We start from the raw sequence: 19,091 nt of genomic DNA, 5'->3' as shown, positions 1-19,091 counted from the left end.
TTTGATGGTGAAGATGTCACATCTAGTGAGAAATGTGACTCACGCGAACCTGCTTTTAATGTGCAGGCAATTATCCAAAAGGTGAAAAACTTTTTCGCGTCATGCATCCCATCCAGAAAAAGCAATGACCAAAAGCTGCACAAAGACTGCTTCTGCGCTTTTGCCAAAAAGCAGTTTTACAAAATGATCAGAGAGATAAAACACCTGGTGAAGAAAAACAAAAGGTTCTTCGTCTGTCTCCACGAACCGGTCAAGTCTCTTGATGATCAGACAGCAGATTGTTTGGACAACTACAGTTCTTTTTGTAGCTATGTAAACACACCAGTGATGGAAAGCATGTTTAAAAGTTCTTCCCCAGTTGATTATAACACCATCAAACCCATTCTTGAACAAATGTTTAATAAATTAAACGGGCCAGAACATCTTAACCGTATCTGGAACCCCCTGGAAAAGATAAAGGAAACTGAGATGTTTTCCAGGGAGTTGACAGATAAAGTGTATGACTATCTCCAGTCAACTGAAAGATATGTACTCCCTGTGATGCTATCAGGAAAATGTCTTTCAGACTCTGTGATCTCTAGGTCTGCAGAGCCAACAGATGAGTTACCCTTTTCACCCGAGGTCCTCTATGTGACTGTAGAAGACTCAGTGCAAAAGTTTTTGCAAAACACTCTTCTGTGGTTAGAGAATGATGCTTTGGATCAAACTGTCCAAAGTGACAAGATTTCTGGTGCCGTGGGAGACATCCAGGATGTGATTTTAAGAGCACTGACTCCAACAGAGCAAAAAGAAAATGACAGACTGTCTGAACCAGAGTCACGTCCAGAGTGTCCTCCCAAAAATGAAACAGTCTCCTGCGTGAGTGTACTAGAGCAGGGCCCACCCCCAGAAAACAGCCCTGAGCCTGAACCAATCACTGAAGCTGGGCTTACAGAAGCTCAAAGTCAGCCATCAACCTCTGAAAACTTACAGGAGGAGTCTGAGAAAATTGTCAGAGACTTCAGTAACTGTCTGTTAGATAAGCTCCTGGAGAAATGTAGTTTCGACACAAGCACTCTGAATATAGAAAAATACGAAGCGATCACCAGGCGTCTTACAGATCTGCTTCTAGATAAGGTTATGGTTATGGTTATGGTTAGGGGTAGGGTTAGGTTTACTCGCAAGTCACCGTCAAATTATAATAGGGGTAGGACGTTTTGTCAGAGTAGGATGGTTTCTCAGAACACCGGGTCAGCCCTTTGTGTTAAACAAATCCTAAAGTAATAATGGTATTTCTAACCACAACTTTATTCTTTCAACAGCTACTGTAAGTTAGGGGACCTAGCTTCTATCGGACATTCTATCCTCCAGCTTCAAACTGTATCACCCTTCAAGAACCTGCAGTATAAAAAAAGCGCCCCTCAAACAGCCAAACCCATCTGTTCTCTGATTGGATTGTTAAATTTGTGATTGACATGACATTGACCAATCAGCTGAAAGGAAGAAAAATAGGGTCAACATTCGTACTTGTAACTTGAAACTTGAGTGCAGAGTTTCACACGTATTTTTTGGCTAAGTCCACACACAAATCTTTTTTACACAACACAAATTCTTTTTACACATACTGATTTACAAGTACAAAATATTTATGACCACAATTTGAGCCCATATTTATGACAGCTGAACTGGACGAGCAGCAGAAAATGGATGGATGTTACCAAAATGTATGATTCCCTGTGACAAACACAATGAACGACCAAAAGCAGGCCATCAAAAACCATTTTATGTTTGTTTACAAATAGCCTTCAATTGTCGACACACTAATTCATGTGAAGCACTGATGACTGTGTTTCATGAAACTACCACAAGAAGTAACTCAGTGTTACAACACAGAAAATCACAAACGTGCACAGGAGAACCAGCCGGCAGCGCTGCAGCCAGTGAGTCAGAGGATGTTGCCTCCACCTGAAGAGAGCAGTCGGTCAGTGTTTATCCAGACAAAGTTGTCAGAAATAATACACTTTTGAAAAAGAACAAACATGACGTGTCCACTTACGTCCCCACTGTGGAGATCCGTCTGTAGATATTTGCCATTTTTTTCTCGCTTCCTTTGTTGGATAAGTCTGCTTTGCCTCTGTGTCTGTGCCGCAAAGTATCCAGAGAGAAGCTGTAAATATAAAAGCACATTCCTCAGTTCCAACTTCTTGAAGCTTGTGATGCTTTTTTGTTGATAAAGTTGCTAATGCTGACTTTAGTAAGAGCTGTATTTGTTAAACTAGACACAGGCCCCAGGGCCAGCAGCAACCAATACTGACACAAAACACTTCAGAAATTGGTCAATACTGCAGGCTGTTGTGCCTCTCAGTTAGTCCACCTCCTCTGAATAGTGCCATACTTTTTGTTCAGAGTCTTGCTGTTGTTCACTGGTTTTGATGGGGGGCTCTCTGGGGTTAGGATGGGAGCGGGTCCTGGAAGAGCTTCTGATGGAGTTTCATCTGGATTGTGCGGCCTGAAGTAAGACATGTTCGTGATAAATGTTACCATGTAGTTAGGATACCAAAAAATATACCTGTTGGCTCTAGTTCACCTGTCCTCCACTGAGTAGCTGTCGTCCTTGGTCATGAAAGAGCAGCTGGACTCTGAGCTCATGGGAGACGAGCAAGAAGGGACAACCTTCTTGCTGGAAGAGAGACGCTTTCTAGAGTCTCGCTTTTTCCTATCCTGGAGACAAAGAAGACGCTCCCTGTGGTTTATGGCTGATAACATGAGAAAAAGGCAGGAAGGTTTATTCAGGAAACCCCCCTTACCTGAGTTTGGCTGGAAATTACTGATACACAGACCCTTCTACGGATGTGCTTCTTGTTAAAAAACAAACAAACAAACACACAGATAAAAGGCAGATTGAAGTTCAAAAGATTGCTTAAACCTACATTAGACGCTACAAGTATCCAAATATGCATACCTGCTGAGTATCTTTCTTTAAGTTGTCACTTTCCTCTGGATCTACAACAATAATTCCAGCAATTACTCAAACTTTGCACACAACTGCAGAAGAAGACAAGTAACAAGAAACACACCACTGATGCAGAAACCTGTGGAGGCTCTGGGATCTGTGATGTTTCTGCAGGAGCTCTGCTGCTGCTGCTGCATCATCATCCTCCTGGCTTCTTCCAGCTCAGCTAGATTTCTGTCATATCGCCTCCTCAGGCGCTCCACGTGAGCCACCATGAGTTCCACTGCTCTACTCACTCGAGCCTCCTAAACAAAGCAGGAAATCAGAATCAGAATACTTTATTAATCCCGAAGGAAATTAGGGTTACAGCAGGCAGCACGCTAATGGCGCATGCGCACTTAAAGAGAAAACTCCTACTCCTAGTGCTGGTCCCAATATAGCAGTAACACTTGTTTTTAACTGAACCTGACCCACAGTGCATGAGCAGAGAGGCCTTAGTGTACCTGATGCACGGCACCGAGCACCTCTGCTGTGTTAGAGATCCGTTCCACGGTGCCTCCGAGGATGTCCAGGGACAGCTCCAGCTTCTGCAGGATCTCACTGCGCTTGTTGTCCAAACACAGGCTCTTCAGTATCTGAAATCCCACAGGATCACACTTGTATTTGCAGCCTGCTGGGACCAAAAGGACTCACTACAGATAATAGCCTGTTACGTACAGTACCTCCAGAGTCTCCCTGCCTCTGCTCAGCTCTAGCTGGATGTTCTCCTCAGCCAGGTTACGGGCGTGCTCCTCCGCCTGCAGCCTCTGCTTCAGGGTGTACTGATCACAGCGGAGAGACAAGGCGATCTGAGAGAAAGCCGTCTAGGAGAAGAAACAAAAATATAACAACTTCATTCAAGTTCTCAGTGTCCTCCTGCATTTCAGATACCTGTGGCTCTGCCTGGTGTTGAGATTTAAGGATAAATAAACTTTAATGAAACCGTAGCTGTTCAGAAATACAGAAATCTTGAACTTATAATCAAATAACCCACATCCTGTATGTAAATTTTCAAGTGCAGCACATTAAAAAACAAAGTTTAAAACCTACTGAATGGATTTAATGAAGGGGAAGTGTAGACTACTTACCTCCAAATCCTTCTCTGACATCTCTACACTGTTAGGAAACAAGAAGTCTGACAGTTTGATATCACTTCTAATTAAATCTGGCGGTTATCATTTGGTTGTATTTGTACGTATGAATGTCACCTATTGAGGCCGACGCGCTCTATGATGGGCAGCTCACTCCAGCTTGCGATTGGCGGCTCCTCTTGGCTAGTTTCTGTTAAAAAGTTCAAACTGATTTAGAAACTTTTTAGACCTTTTAAAAAAATTATTATTCTTAAGTCATTAACCTTCTCCGCTGTCGTCACTGTCCGGCATGTTGGGCAGGTTGTAGCTGCTTATCTCTGCCTCTGGCTGAAAATATTTGAAAGACATTATCAGCCCTCCGAGGTGTTAAATGACTGATTAAAGGAACGGGTAGGACAGCTGGTTACACTCACCTCAGCGCTCATTACTGCGTCAGCCTCTTTCTTCACCAGAGTTAATCCAAATGTCAGAAAAAGCCTGATTACAGTATTCAGATTCACTTCAGAGTTCACAGTGGACTCTTCATCATTTGTGAAAGCACAAACATATTCTCACGGGTCAGTGTTTGGCTCATTTGCTCCTCAGCCTTTCTCCAGTCCTGAGAATAGATAATCCTATTAAGAGATCCACAGTCAGACCAGAATAGGACGACTGGCCCAAGAGGCTCATGGGAAGCTGTGTTTTTGTATGTGGTAAATTAAAACTGGTGTTGTACCAGTTAATAAATCAAATGCACCAATTCCACAGTTCACCCTGCATCCATACTATATAATACACCATGTTATACTACACTCTATAACATCTTGTAGAAGCAAAGGGAGTAGCTTGTTCACTTAATCTCATGAATAAATAATTGGGTTTTAAAGGTTTCAGCAGGACAGGACACAAGGGTACAGGGGTCCCATGAGGGGATTACATAGATCAGGAACCGTAGATCTTATTAACACTCTGCTTCCCGTTTTTCAGTCTACATACACATTTGTGATCTGCATCAGTCGAATATTAGACCTTTATTCATCCAAGGACATTAGAGGACAGTTCAAGCTTTTTGCACTGTAGAGGCTGGTGAGAAACAGTATTTCATTTCAGACTGGGTCCATACGAAATCACAATAAACGTCTTGAGGTCCAGCTAATGCACACCAAAGCAGACCAACAGAGACACCTAATGGCTATGCACCAAATATTTGGGATGAATACCCAGGCTCACTGGACTGGGTTGGTGGTTCAATCCCAGGGCACTCTCGTATGCCCGCTGAGCCCTGAGTTGGCCCTGATGTGTTCATAGAAGGGTGCATGTTGAGGGGAGAAGCTAATGGTAGAATGAGGCTGATAGCAGAAGCTGCTTTAAGGGGTCAAATAAATGTAGAAAAGCTTTAATTTTATCCCAGCCTCATTGAAATCTTTGTCATCCCAAAAGATATACCCTGTAAGTTCTATTAATCATTTTAATGTCTTTAAGTCAAGTTTCAAACTCTATCTAGGCATGAAAACCTGAGGCCCTTCCTGTAATTTCTCCCAAAACCTGAAGTTAACAGAGTTATGTAACTATGTATTTCACCATTACACATAAGTGAATTTCAGATTATCAGTTAGTGATACAAGACCTCAGTAATGAAATCTAAAAAAATAAATCACTCAGAGCAGCCGACTTTGGAGAATCTCCACTTTTATTAATAGAAAAACTGTATTTAGTAGAGACGCTGGGGTTTGCCCATGGTGCTCTTGATGTAGAGGGCACGCACGTTCTGCCAGTTCTTCTTCAGCAGCGACACCAGGAAGTTGACAGCCAGGTGGATGTTGTACACAAGCTCGTCTTCTGTCATCTTCACATGTCCTACGGCCACAGCCAGACACAGCACCTACAACGAGCAGCAAGGTTACTCCACACTGATCAACTTCTTCAAACCAAGTTTTAGATAATGAAACCATAAAGCAGCAGAACACACCTTCTTCATCTGGAATTTGATGGTGGACTTGACCTCATCCACCTTTGTGTTCAGGTTCTCATTGTGGGTGAGCAGTGAGGGGAACTTGCCGGCCTTGTTCAGCCCAGGACCCAGGATACGAGGGATCTGCTTGATCAGAGACTCAGAGGCCAGGAAAGCATCATACTTCTTGGCTGGAAGAGGAAGAAACAAGCACGTTAGGAAGCCTTGACAGACTTTGGTCACAGATGAGGCAGTTTGTCTGTAATCTTGTGGACACCGTACCGAGCTTCTTGACCAGCTTCTTGTTCTTGTTGAGCTTCTTCAGAGCCTCGATGTCCATGTGTGGCATGTCGGCAGCTTTGGCCTCGTCGCAGTGCTGCTGGTCTCCCAGGATGCACACGGAGAACTTTGGCCTGGGGAGAGTCTTCAGCCTGCATGTCAACAAAACATTTTTAGTGACTGTGCTCACAACCACATTTCAACCTCTGAGAAATAATCAACTCATTCAACATGTGATGATATAATTTGACCCTTTATGAGACCACCTGACTTTACTGTGGAGTAGAAAAAGTCTTACCCATACCACCACAGGGGCTGGCGTCCAGCTGACCTCTTAGGTAATACAAAGCAAATTGGTCGGCATGAGGGCGTGAACTTAGCAGCTCAGCCACTCAAAGCCTCCCCTCATGTTTTAAGACCCAGGGTAGGGGTCCGCCTGCTTCGCCTTCCCCAGCAGAAAGCTGAGTAAGCTCAGTCAGACTACCCAGAGTACTTCTCCATGTCTGCTCCTGGCCTGTCTGGACTTTGATTTTTAATGTACTACATGGCCGTTAAACAGGCCACTGTGATAATCAGACAGGGCTGGAGACGCACAGGGAAAAGGGTGGGTGAGACAGTAAAAGGTCGAACCTGACAGTGCCGGAGAAACGCTTGTCCTTCTGGGGATCATAGTTTTTCAGGCTGATCTGAAGCTCCACCGACTCCACAAACCTACAAAGAGATGACAGGTTACACACATGTCCTGTATTTTCAGTATTACACTTTAACCATTGGTTATCACAGCTGTTCGGATCTGCTTACTTCCTCGGCTTGGCCACGGAGCCCTGCAGGACCTCCTTCACGGCTTCATATAAAGTATCCCTGGAGACCTTACTGTAATGTAGAAAACGTCAGAAAAAAAAGTTAACGTCTCTATAACTACCACCAAGAGAAATATGACGGCTAATGATGCTAAAGCACAGCGCTAAAAATTCACCAAGCAGCCACAAAAGTCGTGGAAAAAATATGTGCCCGTTATTTAAGAGCATTAAACTAAACAGTAGAGATTAGATGAAGACTGTAAATGTATTTTAAATATGCGGATGACGACGGATTACATTTGAGAAACTTAGCGCGCTGACCGTGCACCGGCGATGAACCGGTCCTATGCCGCACCTTTAACGTCAATAAACTACAACATACCATGAAATACAAACAAAGCCGGACAATATTACGACTCTACGTATCTAGAAGAATAACACAGTAGAGAAAAGCGCGTTTAAAATTAGGTTTTTAATCATTTATTGGGAAAAATGCTGCCTGACCTCATCTTGGCAGCTCGTCGCTCTCGTCGTGCTACGCTGGAAAAGGAAGTGACGTCGTACGTTGCGCGACATAAAGGCGATCCGTGACGTCATCAGAAAGCGCGAGCTTTTTTCTTTTTTTCAATCAACAAAATCTATATCATAAAACAGCAAGCATAAAAATATCTGTTTAGTAGTAATTGAAAAAGTTGTGCCTGTGAAAAAACATATACATAAAAATAAAATACCTGTAAAACTACAGAAAGATTCTTACCTACTTATAAAGCTAAATAGTTACATAATAGCTACATAATTCAGCTGTCTTTGTCAAACTTTGTCATTACAGTTTTTATGCTGTTGTAAATTATAATATCAAAAGTTGAACTCTGGCTGTTTCAGGTACTTTTTTTTTGTTCCAAAATGATAGTCCTGTGAAAAATCCCTGACAATTTCTATAAGGATAAAGAGTGTAAATGACAACCAAGTGCTGTTAATCAGATGCATTTGCTTGAACTCCTTTATAAATCAGTTTGCTTGTGTGGAGCATTTAGGTATGTTAAACCAAACAACATATCGGCACAAACACCTCATACCAACTGGTGGAGTGATGATCTGTGCTTGTTTTGCAGCCACAGGAGCCTGGGCACCTTGCAGTCATTGAATCGGCAATGAACTTCTCTGTATACCAAAGTATTCTAGAGTTAAATGCGAGGCCATTGGTCTGACAGCTAAAGCTTGTCACAAATTGGGTCATGTGACAGAACAATGAGCCTAAACACATCAGCTAATCTGTAACAGAATGACTGAAAAAGAGTCAAGATGTTGCAATGGCCCAAAGTCCAAACTTCAACCTGATTGAGATGCTGTGGCAGGATTTTAAGAGAGCTCAATGAAGTGAAGCAACTTTAAAAACAAACAAACAAAAAACAGTGGGTCAGTATTCCTCCACAATATGAGATTCTGATAAAGCAAAACAAAGCAGAAAGACTTCAAGTTATTGCTGCTACAGGTGGCTCTAGAAGCTACTGAATTATGAGGTGTGTATTAATAGATTTTGAGGTGCTGTGAGACATTTTTTGGGAACCCCGAAATTTGAATAACTTTTTTAAACCTTTAAAAAATGGAGGCTTTGAGACAGTGTGGTTACCCGAATGCCAATCACTCTCATATCTTTTGGACGTGTACACAATTGATCTCATTTTGGGACAGTATATCCAAGTTAACAGATGACATCATGTCCTATGCATCCCTAAGGATCCCAGGATCTTCCTACTGGGTTTGCTACCCAGAGATTTGATTCTAAAAAAGGAAAGATATATTTTTTAAATCCCGTTGATCGCATCTGAAAAGGCCATAACAAGGAAATTCCTTAAGAAGGATCCTTCCCGAGTAGAGCAAGTGCTAGAGATTATAGAGGAAATACATCTGATGGAGAGACTGACTTTCTTTCTACGACTTAAATGTCATCTTTTTCAACAACTTGGACTAAACAGCATAAATATAAGCAAAGGCTTGAAGATTCTGTCACTTAATTCATGATGCTTGGAACAGTGCCCCAATTTGTTCCCCTTTTATTTTTGTCTTTTATTGTTGTTTTTGTTATATTCTTGTCACAATGAAAATTCAAAATAAAAAGTTGCAAAAAAAAACCCTGAGGCTTTGAAAATGAATACAATTAATTGACATTGTGATCTAATCCACCCATCCATTCAGCCTAGCTTCTGCTTCAGGCTGTGGTGGCAGCAGGTTATGCAGGGCCCTTTTTCCCAACAACACTTTCCACTTCCACATGGGGATTCTGAGGCATTCCCAGGTCTGAAGACAAGAAATACATGCAACAAATTTGAGGTCTACCCCAGGGTCTCCTTCTAGTTGAGTATGCCTGGAAACCATCCAATTGGAAGCCCCCATGAGGCATCCTCACCAGATGTATAAGCCAACTCAATGGAGCCAGTTATAATTTATAATAATTATAAAAATAAATACCATATAAGTAATAATAATGTTTGCTAAATAATTGTTTGCCTTTTCAAAGCTTTCATGAGATATTGCAAAAAAAAAAAAAAAAAAAAGGCAAATATTTGTAAAGGCTGACCAGATAAAAGTCTGCAGGTTACATTAATTCAGTATCCACTTCGTCCTAATACTAGATTGAGTTAGATACATGGGTGTGTTGTGTTCAGGAGCGCAAGGATTAGCATTTAGGAATCGTTATTGTAAGACCTGTGAACAGTCAGCGTAATAAAAAATAATATCAGCCCTGTCAGACTGGTGAATTAAGATTCTTCATTGTCAGTTTAATTTATTTATACAGGTTTTTTTAATGTAAATTAGGTGAAAAGGTGGTGAGGTCACATGTCTGCGATTCGTTTTAAAGCAGCTTGTAGAGACTTCTTCAGGAAGGTCTCATTTAACATCAGGCAGCTGGACAAGGAGTGTTTGTGTGCAGCAGTCACCTGGAAATGCAATCATTTATACGCAGAAGGTTATCACACACCACTTCATCCACTGTACAGACGTTATCTGTGATCCCAATCTGCATACTTACATCAGTGCTGTATTTGGTGAGTACTGTGAGCATCATTTTTGCAAACTTCACAGACTTTGTGAAACGAGGAGCCTGACTGATGAGCTGTTCTGTGAACTGTGTGAAAAGTTCTTCATTCAAGACAGGCTGTTGGGGGAGGGAACAGGCAAAACAGGTGGCTCAGTGGCAGTGAGTATTATGACTAACAGCTCTTGCAGCTCTTTCTCATGAATAATCACCTGGATTACCTTTGAGTCTAGCAAGCTGTGGATAATAGACAGCACTGCCTCACTCCATGCAATCTTCAATGTCATTCTTTAAAAACAAAACATAAAAAAGCAGGAGTGTTAGTCATTTACTACTAACCATGTGTCCGTTATTATGCAAAGCTTCTTTGTCGCAGCAGTTACAAGTGAAAACAGAATGTAACTTTATACTTACTGAACCACCAGCAGTCTGTAGTGAGAATCCAGGCAGCTTTCTATCAGTCTGCTTAGCAGCTCAGCCTGTGGAGGCCCTGAAAACAAAACAAAGTTCAAAAGGATTAATTCATGCTGGGAGCAAAGCCTGAGTAAAAGGAGCTCTATCACATCAAAGCATCTGTCCTGTTAATGTGTACTTAAACCAGAGCTCTGAATCCATGCCTGCTCTGCTGCTCTGTAACTCTCCGATTTCCCTGAAGCAATCAGTGCACATACACACTCACCAGCTATGTCATGAGGTACATCTTTTCAACTGCTTGTTAGCATACATTATCAATCAGTATGAGCAATTGTATCCGTAGAGAGATGAACACATGACCTGCTGAAGTTATAACTGAGCATCGGAGTGAAGAAGAAAGGTTATTTTAGTGACTTTGAACGTGACATGGTAGTTGGTGCAAGCTGGGCTGGTCTGAGTATTTCAGAATCTGTTGATCCACTGAAACAGCTGAAATCAGAGGAGAATGGACAGACTGCTTCAAGCTGGGCACAGCAACAGTAATGTAAATAACCACTAATTGCAACCAAGGTATGCAGAAGAGCATCTCTGAATGCACACCATGATGAACTTTGAAGCAGATGGGCTACAGCAGCAGAAGACCACACTGGGTGTCACTCCTGTCAGTAATCTCCAAAAGTTGATTCTGTTCATCTGGATGTAGCGTTTTGTGGGAGAAACGTTTCGTCACTCATCCAAGTGACTTCTTCAGTCTCAGCTGACTGCAGGTTTCCCCAAATCTTATAAACAGTACATTTGCTGTCAGTAATAACACTGGACAATAGGAGATTGGGAAAAATGTTGCCTGGTCTGATGAGTCTCGATTTCTGCTGCAACATTCAGATGGTAGGGGGAGAATTTGGTGTAAACAACATGAAAACACGGATCCATCCTGTCTCGTATCAACTGGTCAGGCTGGTGGAGATGGTGCAGTGATGCACTTTGCAGAAAAACTGATTGACATGTTGCATCACAGTATTAAGAAAAGTGCAGGACATATTTATCACTTTTGCACATGTCACACTGCTTTAACTGAGTGCTTGTAAACACCAGACCTTATTAAATCACATACCATCTTAGCATCTGACCAAGATCACAAACCCGCATGAAGGACATCATTAAGTCATTTCTGTAGTCACTTTCAGTGAAACGTTTTCCTTTCATCTCACCTATGTTCTCTTTCTCTAGTACTGGTCCGATTAGAGCCTGGCACACTGGTCTGGGATAGCGGCTACACAGTGATGTCACTGCGGTAACCAGACACCTGGAGGCCGGCTCTGACAGGGACAGCACCTGTAAGGTGAAACAATATTCTGTCAAGATCAAACACAGCAACACATGTTGCTTATTTTTCATATTCGGTGTTATACCTTCTCCAGCAGAAGGCTCTTGATGAGCGTTGCAGCAGTGCTGTAGCTGAGGTCAGGAGATAGGGTCAAAACACTGCTGCACAGTTTAGGCAGCTCCTGGTCAGGTAAGCCCGGCAAATTCAGCATGCTGCATAACACCTCCACCTAAACAGGGCAGGTAAGGACCTGGGTTCAGTCCAATCACAACTGCAGATTATACATAAAATATTGATATATTCTCTGGAACCCAACAGAGACCAATAAGAAAATGACTCTGATACTCACTTAGTGGTCCCAACCACTGGTGTCAGTCCTATATTAAATATCTTTTATTCCTCCTATAAATATGATCTTGTTTATAGGAGTGTGTGCTTAAGATACACCCTCAGCTCAGCCCTAAGGATTTTAAATAGTATAACAGATTTAAAAGATTGCCCTACACCTTCATTCTTTTTAATGAACAGCAGGGGGCGACTCTTCTGGTTGCAAAAAGCAACTCTGGTTTCATGGAAATGTGTGAAAACAGCTCTTTTGCACTTTAATCGACAGTTTCTATCTTTTTGAATAGTTTTATTTTGTAATTGAAGTCAAATCCACCCGTTTTCAAAGTAAAAGCGCAGGCTAAATTATTGAGGACATACTTGGTTTGAGTCACAGTTGTTCAGCACTTTGAACACATCTGTGGAGCTCTGGTCCCACTGAAACACAAAAAGAATGACAGTGAGACTAAATGTCACTTACTGTCTGCACTGAATGAGCTAGAAGAAAATAAAATCTTCTTACCTCCGTCTGACTCTCCAACAACTCTTTTATCTGAGGAATACAGACCTAAATAAACACAAAAACAGTAAATCAGCCCATCGTTTCACAACTTCTGCTTCTCTAAGGACAAAACAAACATTGAAATTGGCAGAAAGATTTAAGTGTGGAGAGGATACCCTTCTTTGTATAGTGGTTTTTACCATTATCTGTTCAGGCAGGCCATCACACGAACTGTCTGAGGCTGGAGTTTCTGCTGCAGCATCACTTTCTGGCGCTCCCGGCATTTCCTTGTTAACTCTCAGTTCTTCAGCTGTGACACACTCATTGTCATCCATCTTTATCCGTTTACTCTGTGATCCTGTTTCTTCACCATCAGACCCCACGCTGACAAAACTGCCCTTTCTCTTCCTCTGTGTCCCCAGCTCAGATAAATCAGATGTACTCTGGGATTCAAATTCTGCCGTTTGACCACTGAAGCACTTGGTCCATCCTCCAGTTTCAGCAGATCCGATCAAACCCTGGGAGAGCTCCTTTAGTCTTTGGCTGCACGGTGTGGTGTACAGAGGCACCTCACGGTGGGTTTCCAGGTCTCTTTCGAGTTGTCTGCACAGAGCAGTCACCCACGGGTTTGGACGAGAGTCCTGGCTGAGACATTTGATCAGATGGAGTACAGCGGTCCGAGGAAGAACAGAGTGCACCAGGTGGATGAATGACAGCAGGTTTTGTTTAAATAAAGGTGGAAACAGGCAGACTAGTGGTTTACTAGAAGAGGTAAGGAAAAACCAAAGAAACCGTCAGCTGGTCTCTGAAGTTGTGTAGACAAAGAAAAAGTTCATGTTTAAGAAAAAAGCAGGAGTTAGAAAAAAACATAAAACTGATTTGTGACTATCAGTATTTATGACACTTTTTTTCACAAATGTAAATCATTTTGGGGGACATTTGTGCTTGCTAAATACTGATTAAAGGGACTTCTTAGAAAGGAATTTTGTGAATTTTTCTAAATCAGACTGCAATAAAAGCAAGGAAATGTGGCAAAGGACCCCTGATCTAAAACAAAAGAGGTAAGGAAAGACTGATTTGATCTTCACCCTACTTTTCACACATGTATGTGTGTGTGTTTACCCTAGAATATCTATGTGAATACTAAACTAACTCTACACTGGAGCATTTACGTTCAGTCTAAACGCACACAGCCTGTGGGACTGATGACTTAAGGAGGCAGAGATCCCAACTTATAATTTAACTGTTTTTTTCTGTGTACTTTACTCACACGGTTAGAAACTCCGTGTCAGCCTCGGTGTGGGTTATTTCGTCTCTGCACAGTGTTTCTATGAAGCCACACAGTGAGCTCTCGGGGTTAGCCCGTTGCTGCCTCTGGAAGACGCCCAGCGCTCTCGAGGCCCCGGAGGTTCCGGACATCAGTGACCGAAGCAGCAGCCTCGACTGCCCGTCAAATCCGCTAAGAAACATGCCGGAGTTCAGACAGCTGTGTGCCCCATCTCCGGGTTTGTCCTTGCCGTCTCTTCCAGACACCTGTGGCTCCATCCCAACCTCACTATACCGCCACTGCTGTTTACATTTCTTCTTCGACACCGGTAAAGGGCTAGATGAGTTCAACATCGCCACCTAGTGGTCAGATGTGCCATTCATTCAGCTCACTGGCGACACAGCACGATTTTTCCTGCGGCGTATACTAGTTAAACAAAAGCCAGAAATTCCTGAATAGAACGAGCATCCTGAGGCAACCGAAGCGAGATTGCTATCATCTCTCAGTCGTTTCCACTTTAAGTCTTTATTTGGAGACCACAGTGGAGCTACTCAGCAGCATAGATAAAGACTTTGTTTAAAGGTTAGACTCGTCCAACTAGCCCATATTTAATTACTTTAAAAAAAAAAAAAAGAAAATCCATTACGTGAATTCACTGTATTGTGTGATTTAGGCCCATTCTGACCCCCAGGCCATGTGGGCATACCATTCAGGGAAATACCCTGAATAGCACAAAGCACCAATGAAGAAAACACTTTAGTGAGACAAAGTGAATCAATGTTTTATTTTTTGTGTACAGGTACAATTTGGTTAAAAACCAGACATAAAATAATTTGTTCTTGCCAAAACTGGGAAGTGTGTGACAACTAATCATTTTTATACAGATATCAGACATTAGGACATAGGTACAGTACACTTTTTTTAACCCTTGGGCAATTAAAACTACCATCTACACAACACTTTAAAAATATCTAAATGGCCCAAGCTACTAGGGAAAGGTCTACATTGGCACGCTCAGAAGTTGGAAGAGAAGCTGAGAGTTGGCTAAACACTTAACACACAACAGCTGTAGTATTTTAAAAAAAAAAAAAAAAAAAATTATAAACCCCAACTAGAAACAAAGGTGTCTTACGCTGAGACCACTAGCCATGAGTTCTGGAGTGTGCACAGACTTTGAGACAGGTTCCTGTCTGAATTTAGGAGTCCTTTAAGTGAGATGTACTTTCCACTCGATGATCCTGAGTCAAAGCTACTCGTAGGCTGTTTCAGTAATAATTTCATGAAGACACAGGTGGTTTTTAAAAAGGAGAAAAGAAAAGAAAAAAAAAAAAAAAGAAAAAAAAAAAGGCAGCAGCCATGCATTTTCCAGGGACCAATGATTGTTATAGACCCCATTCAGTGGTTTCAAACACTGACAAAGGGAAAGGGGGGGAGAAAAAAAAGAAAAAAAAAAAAAAGAAAAGGGGGGGGGGGGGGGGGGGGAGATGAGCACTCGAACCACACTGTTTTAGTAAGGTAAAAAAGTAAATTCAAGGTCGTCGTCATCATCATCACCAAGAAGGGTCATGGCTATGAAGAAACTAATTAGATCCACTCCATCATCTTCATCCTCAAAGTCATCTTCTCCAAAATGCTGCAAGGACAAAGACAGTGAGGGGAGAGTAAATACAACCTTATCTTAGACACACTAAGAGGGAGGAGAATGTAAAACACTCACTGATCACCATGTAGTTACCAGAAAGGACGCGCTGTGTCGACTTTTGTCATGTCGGTAAAGGCACTCGCTTTTGAAGGGGCAGCATTGGTATCGAGAGTAGTAGGTGCAGGATTTCTTACTGGAATCAAACAAGAGGCAGCAGGGAGGGGTCAGCTACATGTTTATACTGGCTTGAGATGACAAGCAATTTTAAAATCTAAATCACAATATTTCTTTTTTTTTTTTTTTTTTTTTTAAGTGAAATATGCATATTTAATTTGTTGTGCATCAGCATTATAGATCTCCTTTTCCATTAATACCTGGAGTTTTCCTTTGCTAAATTTTTCCGAAAGATATTTTCTGTCATTACTTCTCTTCACACTGATTTCTGTTCCTTTTGCATAAATTTGATTCTAATTGCCATGTTGTAAAAATCTGTGCTGAATCATTCACTCTGTAGCTCCCATTGTTAATTAGTTAGCAATGCTACACACCTGTGTTTCTCTGAATGTTTCAGCACTCTTCCTTAGAGATGACATCTGCTGCACACTCCAGAGGGACTGTTAATATCAGAATGACCTATGACCTAATGAAAATCCTGAAAACTGGTGAACTGTGCCGAGTACATACTAATGGTAAAGGGACTTAAAGGCGCAATAAGCAAAAACAAAAGCAAGTTTTTGCAATATGTGATATGAATCTTTGCCTAATTTGTAGGTTGGGTCCCATTTAACAGCTATTGATTTTTGTATATCTTTATAGCTTAATGCTGAATGGGAGATCTGGAGCAGCCCAAGAGATTTAATTTATTGGGAGGAGTATATTTATTTAAAACACAAAATACAAACCTTTAGAAAGCAACTTTGGACCAAGTTACCATGGCCTAACCAAACGATTTAGATGAGTAGTTTAATTCAGGAACCTTAATCTACAGCAAGACTCACTATATTATTTTTTTAATCCATCTCTAGTAAGAAATCTGAAGAAAAGGCTGGATTATTGAAACTAACATCCACACAACATACCCAGGAGGACAGACTCAAAGGATTTTCTAAACTCTGCAGACATGAGATCTATTCCTCACCTGAATTTTCGCTTGAACTCAGTAATTAGATCTTCCTTTTCTTGTCCTTCAACCCAGTATTTGTGCGGCACATAAAAGGCAGACCTCACGCGGCACTGTGGGCAGCGTCTGAGAAGAGGAAAAAAAGAAAAGTCAATCAGAATCACTTCAAGCCCCCTTTGGTTTTGTCAGATCCTGCTGCCTCTTAAATATTACAGAAACCTACTTTATCACATCTAGGCCGAGGTCTTTGGTCTTCCTCCAGGTCATTATGCATTGTAAACAGAAGGAGTGATTGCAGTTGGGCAAGATGCCAAAGACACCGCTTTTCAGATCAGTCTTTTCATACACTTTGTCCATGCAGATCCCACAGGTCACGTCTTTGCTCCTGAGGAAGGCCTCAGTTTCCTCCTCCCTTCCCTGAGAACCAGAGGCTGCAGCGGCAGCCCCATTCTCTGGGGTTTCAGATTGGGAGATCTCCTGAACATTAATAGAAGGCTTTAGGTTCAGCCAAGTTCTCCTGCTGAATGAGCATGCTTAAGATAACGCAGTCAAATTAAATGCAAACCTCATTTCTTCCATCACAGGCACCTGCTTCAGCAGCTTCTGAGCTTTGAGACGATCCCAGACCAGATTCTGCAGAGGAAAAGCAAATTAATTAGATCAACTTCTACGTTCAGTTCCACCTACAAAAAAAAAAAAATCACGCAATACCTTCTGACTGCTCCTCAGCAATATTCGCTGGCAGGTACCCAGTGTCGCATTGAGGGTTTGCGGTATCAGCTGCCAACTCTGATCTGCTGCACTCTTGTTCAGATGTCACCTCAGCTTGCAGAACTGCAGGTTCTGACCCTCGCCTATCAGGTGACGCGTGAGCCACACTGGAGGAGGAGACCGTAGGTACTGAAGCCCTTCTTCCTGCAACAGTTGTGCCAGCTTCAGACTGAAGAACATGGAAAAACCTAGCAGAGAAAAAAAATAAATAAGGGATTAAATGATGGATTTTCTTAAATAATAAAGGGGGGGGGGGCAGCTTACCTGCAGCGCTCACCATACCAGCATCCACCTTTCTGATAATACCGACATATTTGGGATGAGTGTATGGTTGGCCATTCATGACGATAATTGCATCTTGAACCAAATCTGCAAGAGCCATTTATGAAACGCCTGCAATGAAGTGAAAACCACAAATCGCAAAGTAAATTTCTGCCACAAACCTTTTTTTTAAAGCAGCAAGATTGGTTTTACATCCCGCTCCAGTGATTTGAACTGTGATGACTGCTAGGGTTTATAGGGTTATTTAGAATTCAAGTTCATAACGATAAGCCGCTGGTATTTTATTCTTTATAAGTGAAGATGCTCAGATTTTCATTGAGTGTAACCAGAAAGTATAGGATTAGGAGTGGATCAGACAGCTCAGGCTGAGGTGTTTGGAGACAAAGTTTGAGAAGCAAGGATGAGATGGTTTGAACATGTGGAGAGGAAGAATAGTGGATATTGGTGCCAGGCAGGAGGAAAACCACAGAGAAACATGAATGGGGTGAAGAAGGATATGGAGCTTGTTGGTGTGATCCTAGGGACAGGGTGAACTGGAGTGAGCTGCTCTGGCCAAGCCTAAAGGAAGAAGCTGAAAAGAGTAGTCGAGCCGTTTTTATAGTTTAGTAAATTCTTACAGGTGGGAGAGAGACTGAAAACCTTGCCTGACATTAACCAATTTTTTTTATTTTATTTTTTTGACGTAGTCAAAATAAAAATAATCTGACTTGAGCTTCAACTGCAGAACACATTACAAAGTAAAGAGCGAAAATTTTATACGTTGAAACAACATCGGTACTGTATATGCACATCATTAAACAGCTTCAAAAACTGTATTTGTCAATAATAATAATCATCTTCTACTGACGCGTTTCTGCATTAACTGATGGAGAAGGGCCAAATCCGACACAGAAGTGCGGTCGTAAATCCCACTTACCAACAGCCACTAACTCAGTTAGCTCAAGTTTTGGCTAACATTTCAACATTATATTTAGTCACCTAGCAACACAAAATTTGTACGAATGTATTCACACAGCAACATGGTCTACCACACTTTCTTCCTAAATTGATGTAATCAAAAGTCACTATTTCACGTATATTAGAATGCCACACGAAGGCATTTAAACTCTGACAAGCTATTTCTCAGTGCTTGGTCCACACTTTCCTCATTTCTAACCCACTCTGTGGGACTCTGAGTGGCTGCTTACCGACAAATGTTTCCACTACGAGCCGAGTCCATCCTCCGTGTGTTTTGAACGAGCCGCCGCCAAGCCTTTACCATCCACGTTATCTAAATAGTTGACAGCTGGTTCCTCTTACCAATTAACCTGGCAACGAACCAATAGAAACGTGACGCT

At 41.9% G+C, this 19,091-nt stretch overlaps 4 protein-coding genes across 7 annotated transcripts; all 4 read right to left on the bottom strand.

Annotated features, from left to right (window-relative positions):
- Positions 1–942: 942 nt before the first annotated feature.
- irag3a (inositol 1,4,5-triphosphate receptor associated 3a) lies at positions 943–4,648 on the bottom strand. Of its 2 annotated transcripts, none has more exons than XM_084917020.1 (13): positions 4,476–4,648; positions 4,326–4,389; positions 4,180–4,252; positions 4,060–4,087; positions 3,655–3,795; positions 3,436–3,567; positions 3,057–3,237; positions 2,942–2,982; positions 2,787–2,837; positions 2,567–2,700; positions 2,375–2,488; positions 2,036–2,146; positions 943–1,944 (listed from the first exon to the last, which is right to left on the bottom strand). In XM_084917020.1, exons 1-13 carry the CDS (start codon positions 4,485–4,487, stop codon positions 1,839–1,841), a joined length of 1,188 nt encoding a protein of 395 aa, XP_084773146.1. In that variant the 5' UTR covers positions 4,488–4,648; the 3' UTR covers positions 943–1,838. The 2 variants fall into 2 exon arrangements, with proteins under 2 accessions (XP_084773146.1, XP_084773147.1); XM_084917021.1 differs by having other exon boundaries at positions 3,072–3,237.
- A 1,065-nt stretch (positions 4,649–5,713) lies between these two features.
- Positions 5,714–7,677, bottom strand: rpl10a (ribosomal protein L10a). The gene is made up of 6 exons (XM_084917022.1): positions 7,576–7,677; positions 7,073–7,144; positions 6,902–6,982; positions 6,275–6,423; positions 6,011–6,183; positions 5,714–5,923 (listed from the first exon to the last, which is right to left on the bottom strand). The coding sequence occupies exons 1-6, from the start codon at positions 7,578–7,580 to the stop codon at positions 5,753–5,755; spliced, it is 651 nt and encodes a 216-aa protein (XP_084773148.1). The 5' UTR covers positions 7,581–7,677; the 3' UTR covers positions 5,714–5,752.
- A 121-nt stretch (positions 7,678–7,798) lies between these two features.
- Positions 7,799–14,292, bottom strand: fance (FA complementation group E). 2 transcript variants are annotated; one of them, XM_084917018.1, is made up of 10 exons: positions 13,943–14,292; positions 12,873–13,434; positions 12,694–12,738; positions 12,552–12,608; positions 11,932–12,075; positions 11,731–11,854; positions 10,523–10,598; positions 10,321–10,396; positions 10,103–10,228; positions 7,799–10,010 (listed from the first exon to the last, which is right to left on the bottom strand). In XM_084917018.1, exons 1-10 carry the CDS (start codon positions 14,290–14,292, stop codon positions 9,906–9,908), a joined length of 1,665 nt encoding a protein of 554 aa, XP_084773144.1. In that variant the 3' UTR covers positions 7,799–9,905. The 2 variants fall into 2 exon arrangements, with proteins under 2 accessions (XP_084773144.1, XP_084773145.1); XM_084917019.1 differs by having other exon boundaries at positions 10,330–10,396; positions 13,943–14,264.
- Positions 14,293–15,407: 1,115 nt separating this feature from the next.
- Positions 15,408–19,049, bottom strand: mkrn4 (makorin, ring finger protein, 4). Of its 2 annotated transcripts, none has more exons than XM_084916683.1 (8): positions 18,942–19,049; positions 17,737–17,865; positions 17,413–17,660; positions 17,267–17,334; positions 16,925–17,178; positions 16,720–16,827; positions 15,675–15,774; positions 15,408–15,572 (listed from the first exon to the last, which is right to left on the bottom strand). In XM_084916683.1, the coding sequence occupies exons 1-8, from the start codon at positions 19,013–19,015 to the stop codon at positions 15,447–15,449; spliced, it is 1,107 nt and encodes a 368-aa protein (XP_084772809.1). In that variant the 5' UTR covers positions 19,016–19,049; the 3' UTR covers positions 15,408–15,446. The 2 variants fall into 2 exon arrangements, with proteins under 2 accessions (XP_084772809.1, XP_084772811.1); XM_084916685.1 differs by having other exon boundaries at positions 15,474–15,572; positions 15,657–15,774.
- Between the last annotated feature and the right edge of the window lie 42 nt (positions 19,050–19,091).

The sequence above is a fragment of the Perissodus microlepis genome, chromosome 20, assembly GCF_051167445.1.
Source record: "Perissodus microlepis isolate ML-2025 ecotype Zambia chromosome 20, ASM5116744v1, whole genome shotgun sequence".
NCBI lineage: Eukaryota > Metazoa > Chordata > Actinopteri > Cichliformes > Cichlidae > Perissodus > Perissodus microlepis.
The sequence above is the reverse complement of the archived record's forward strand: the minus strand, read 5'-3'. Positions and strand labels throughout refer to the sequence as shown.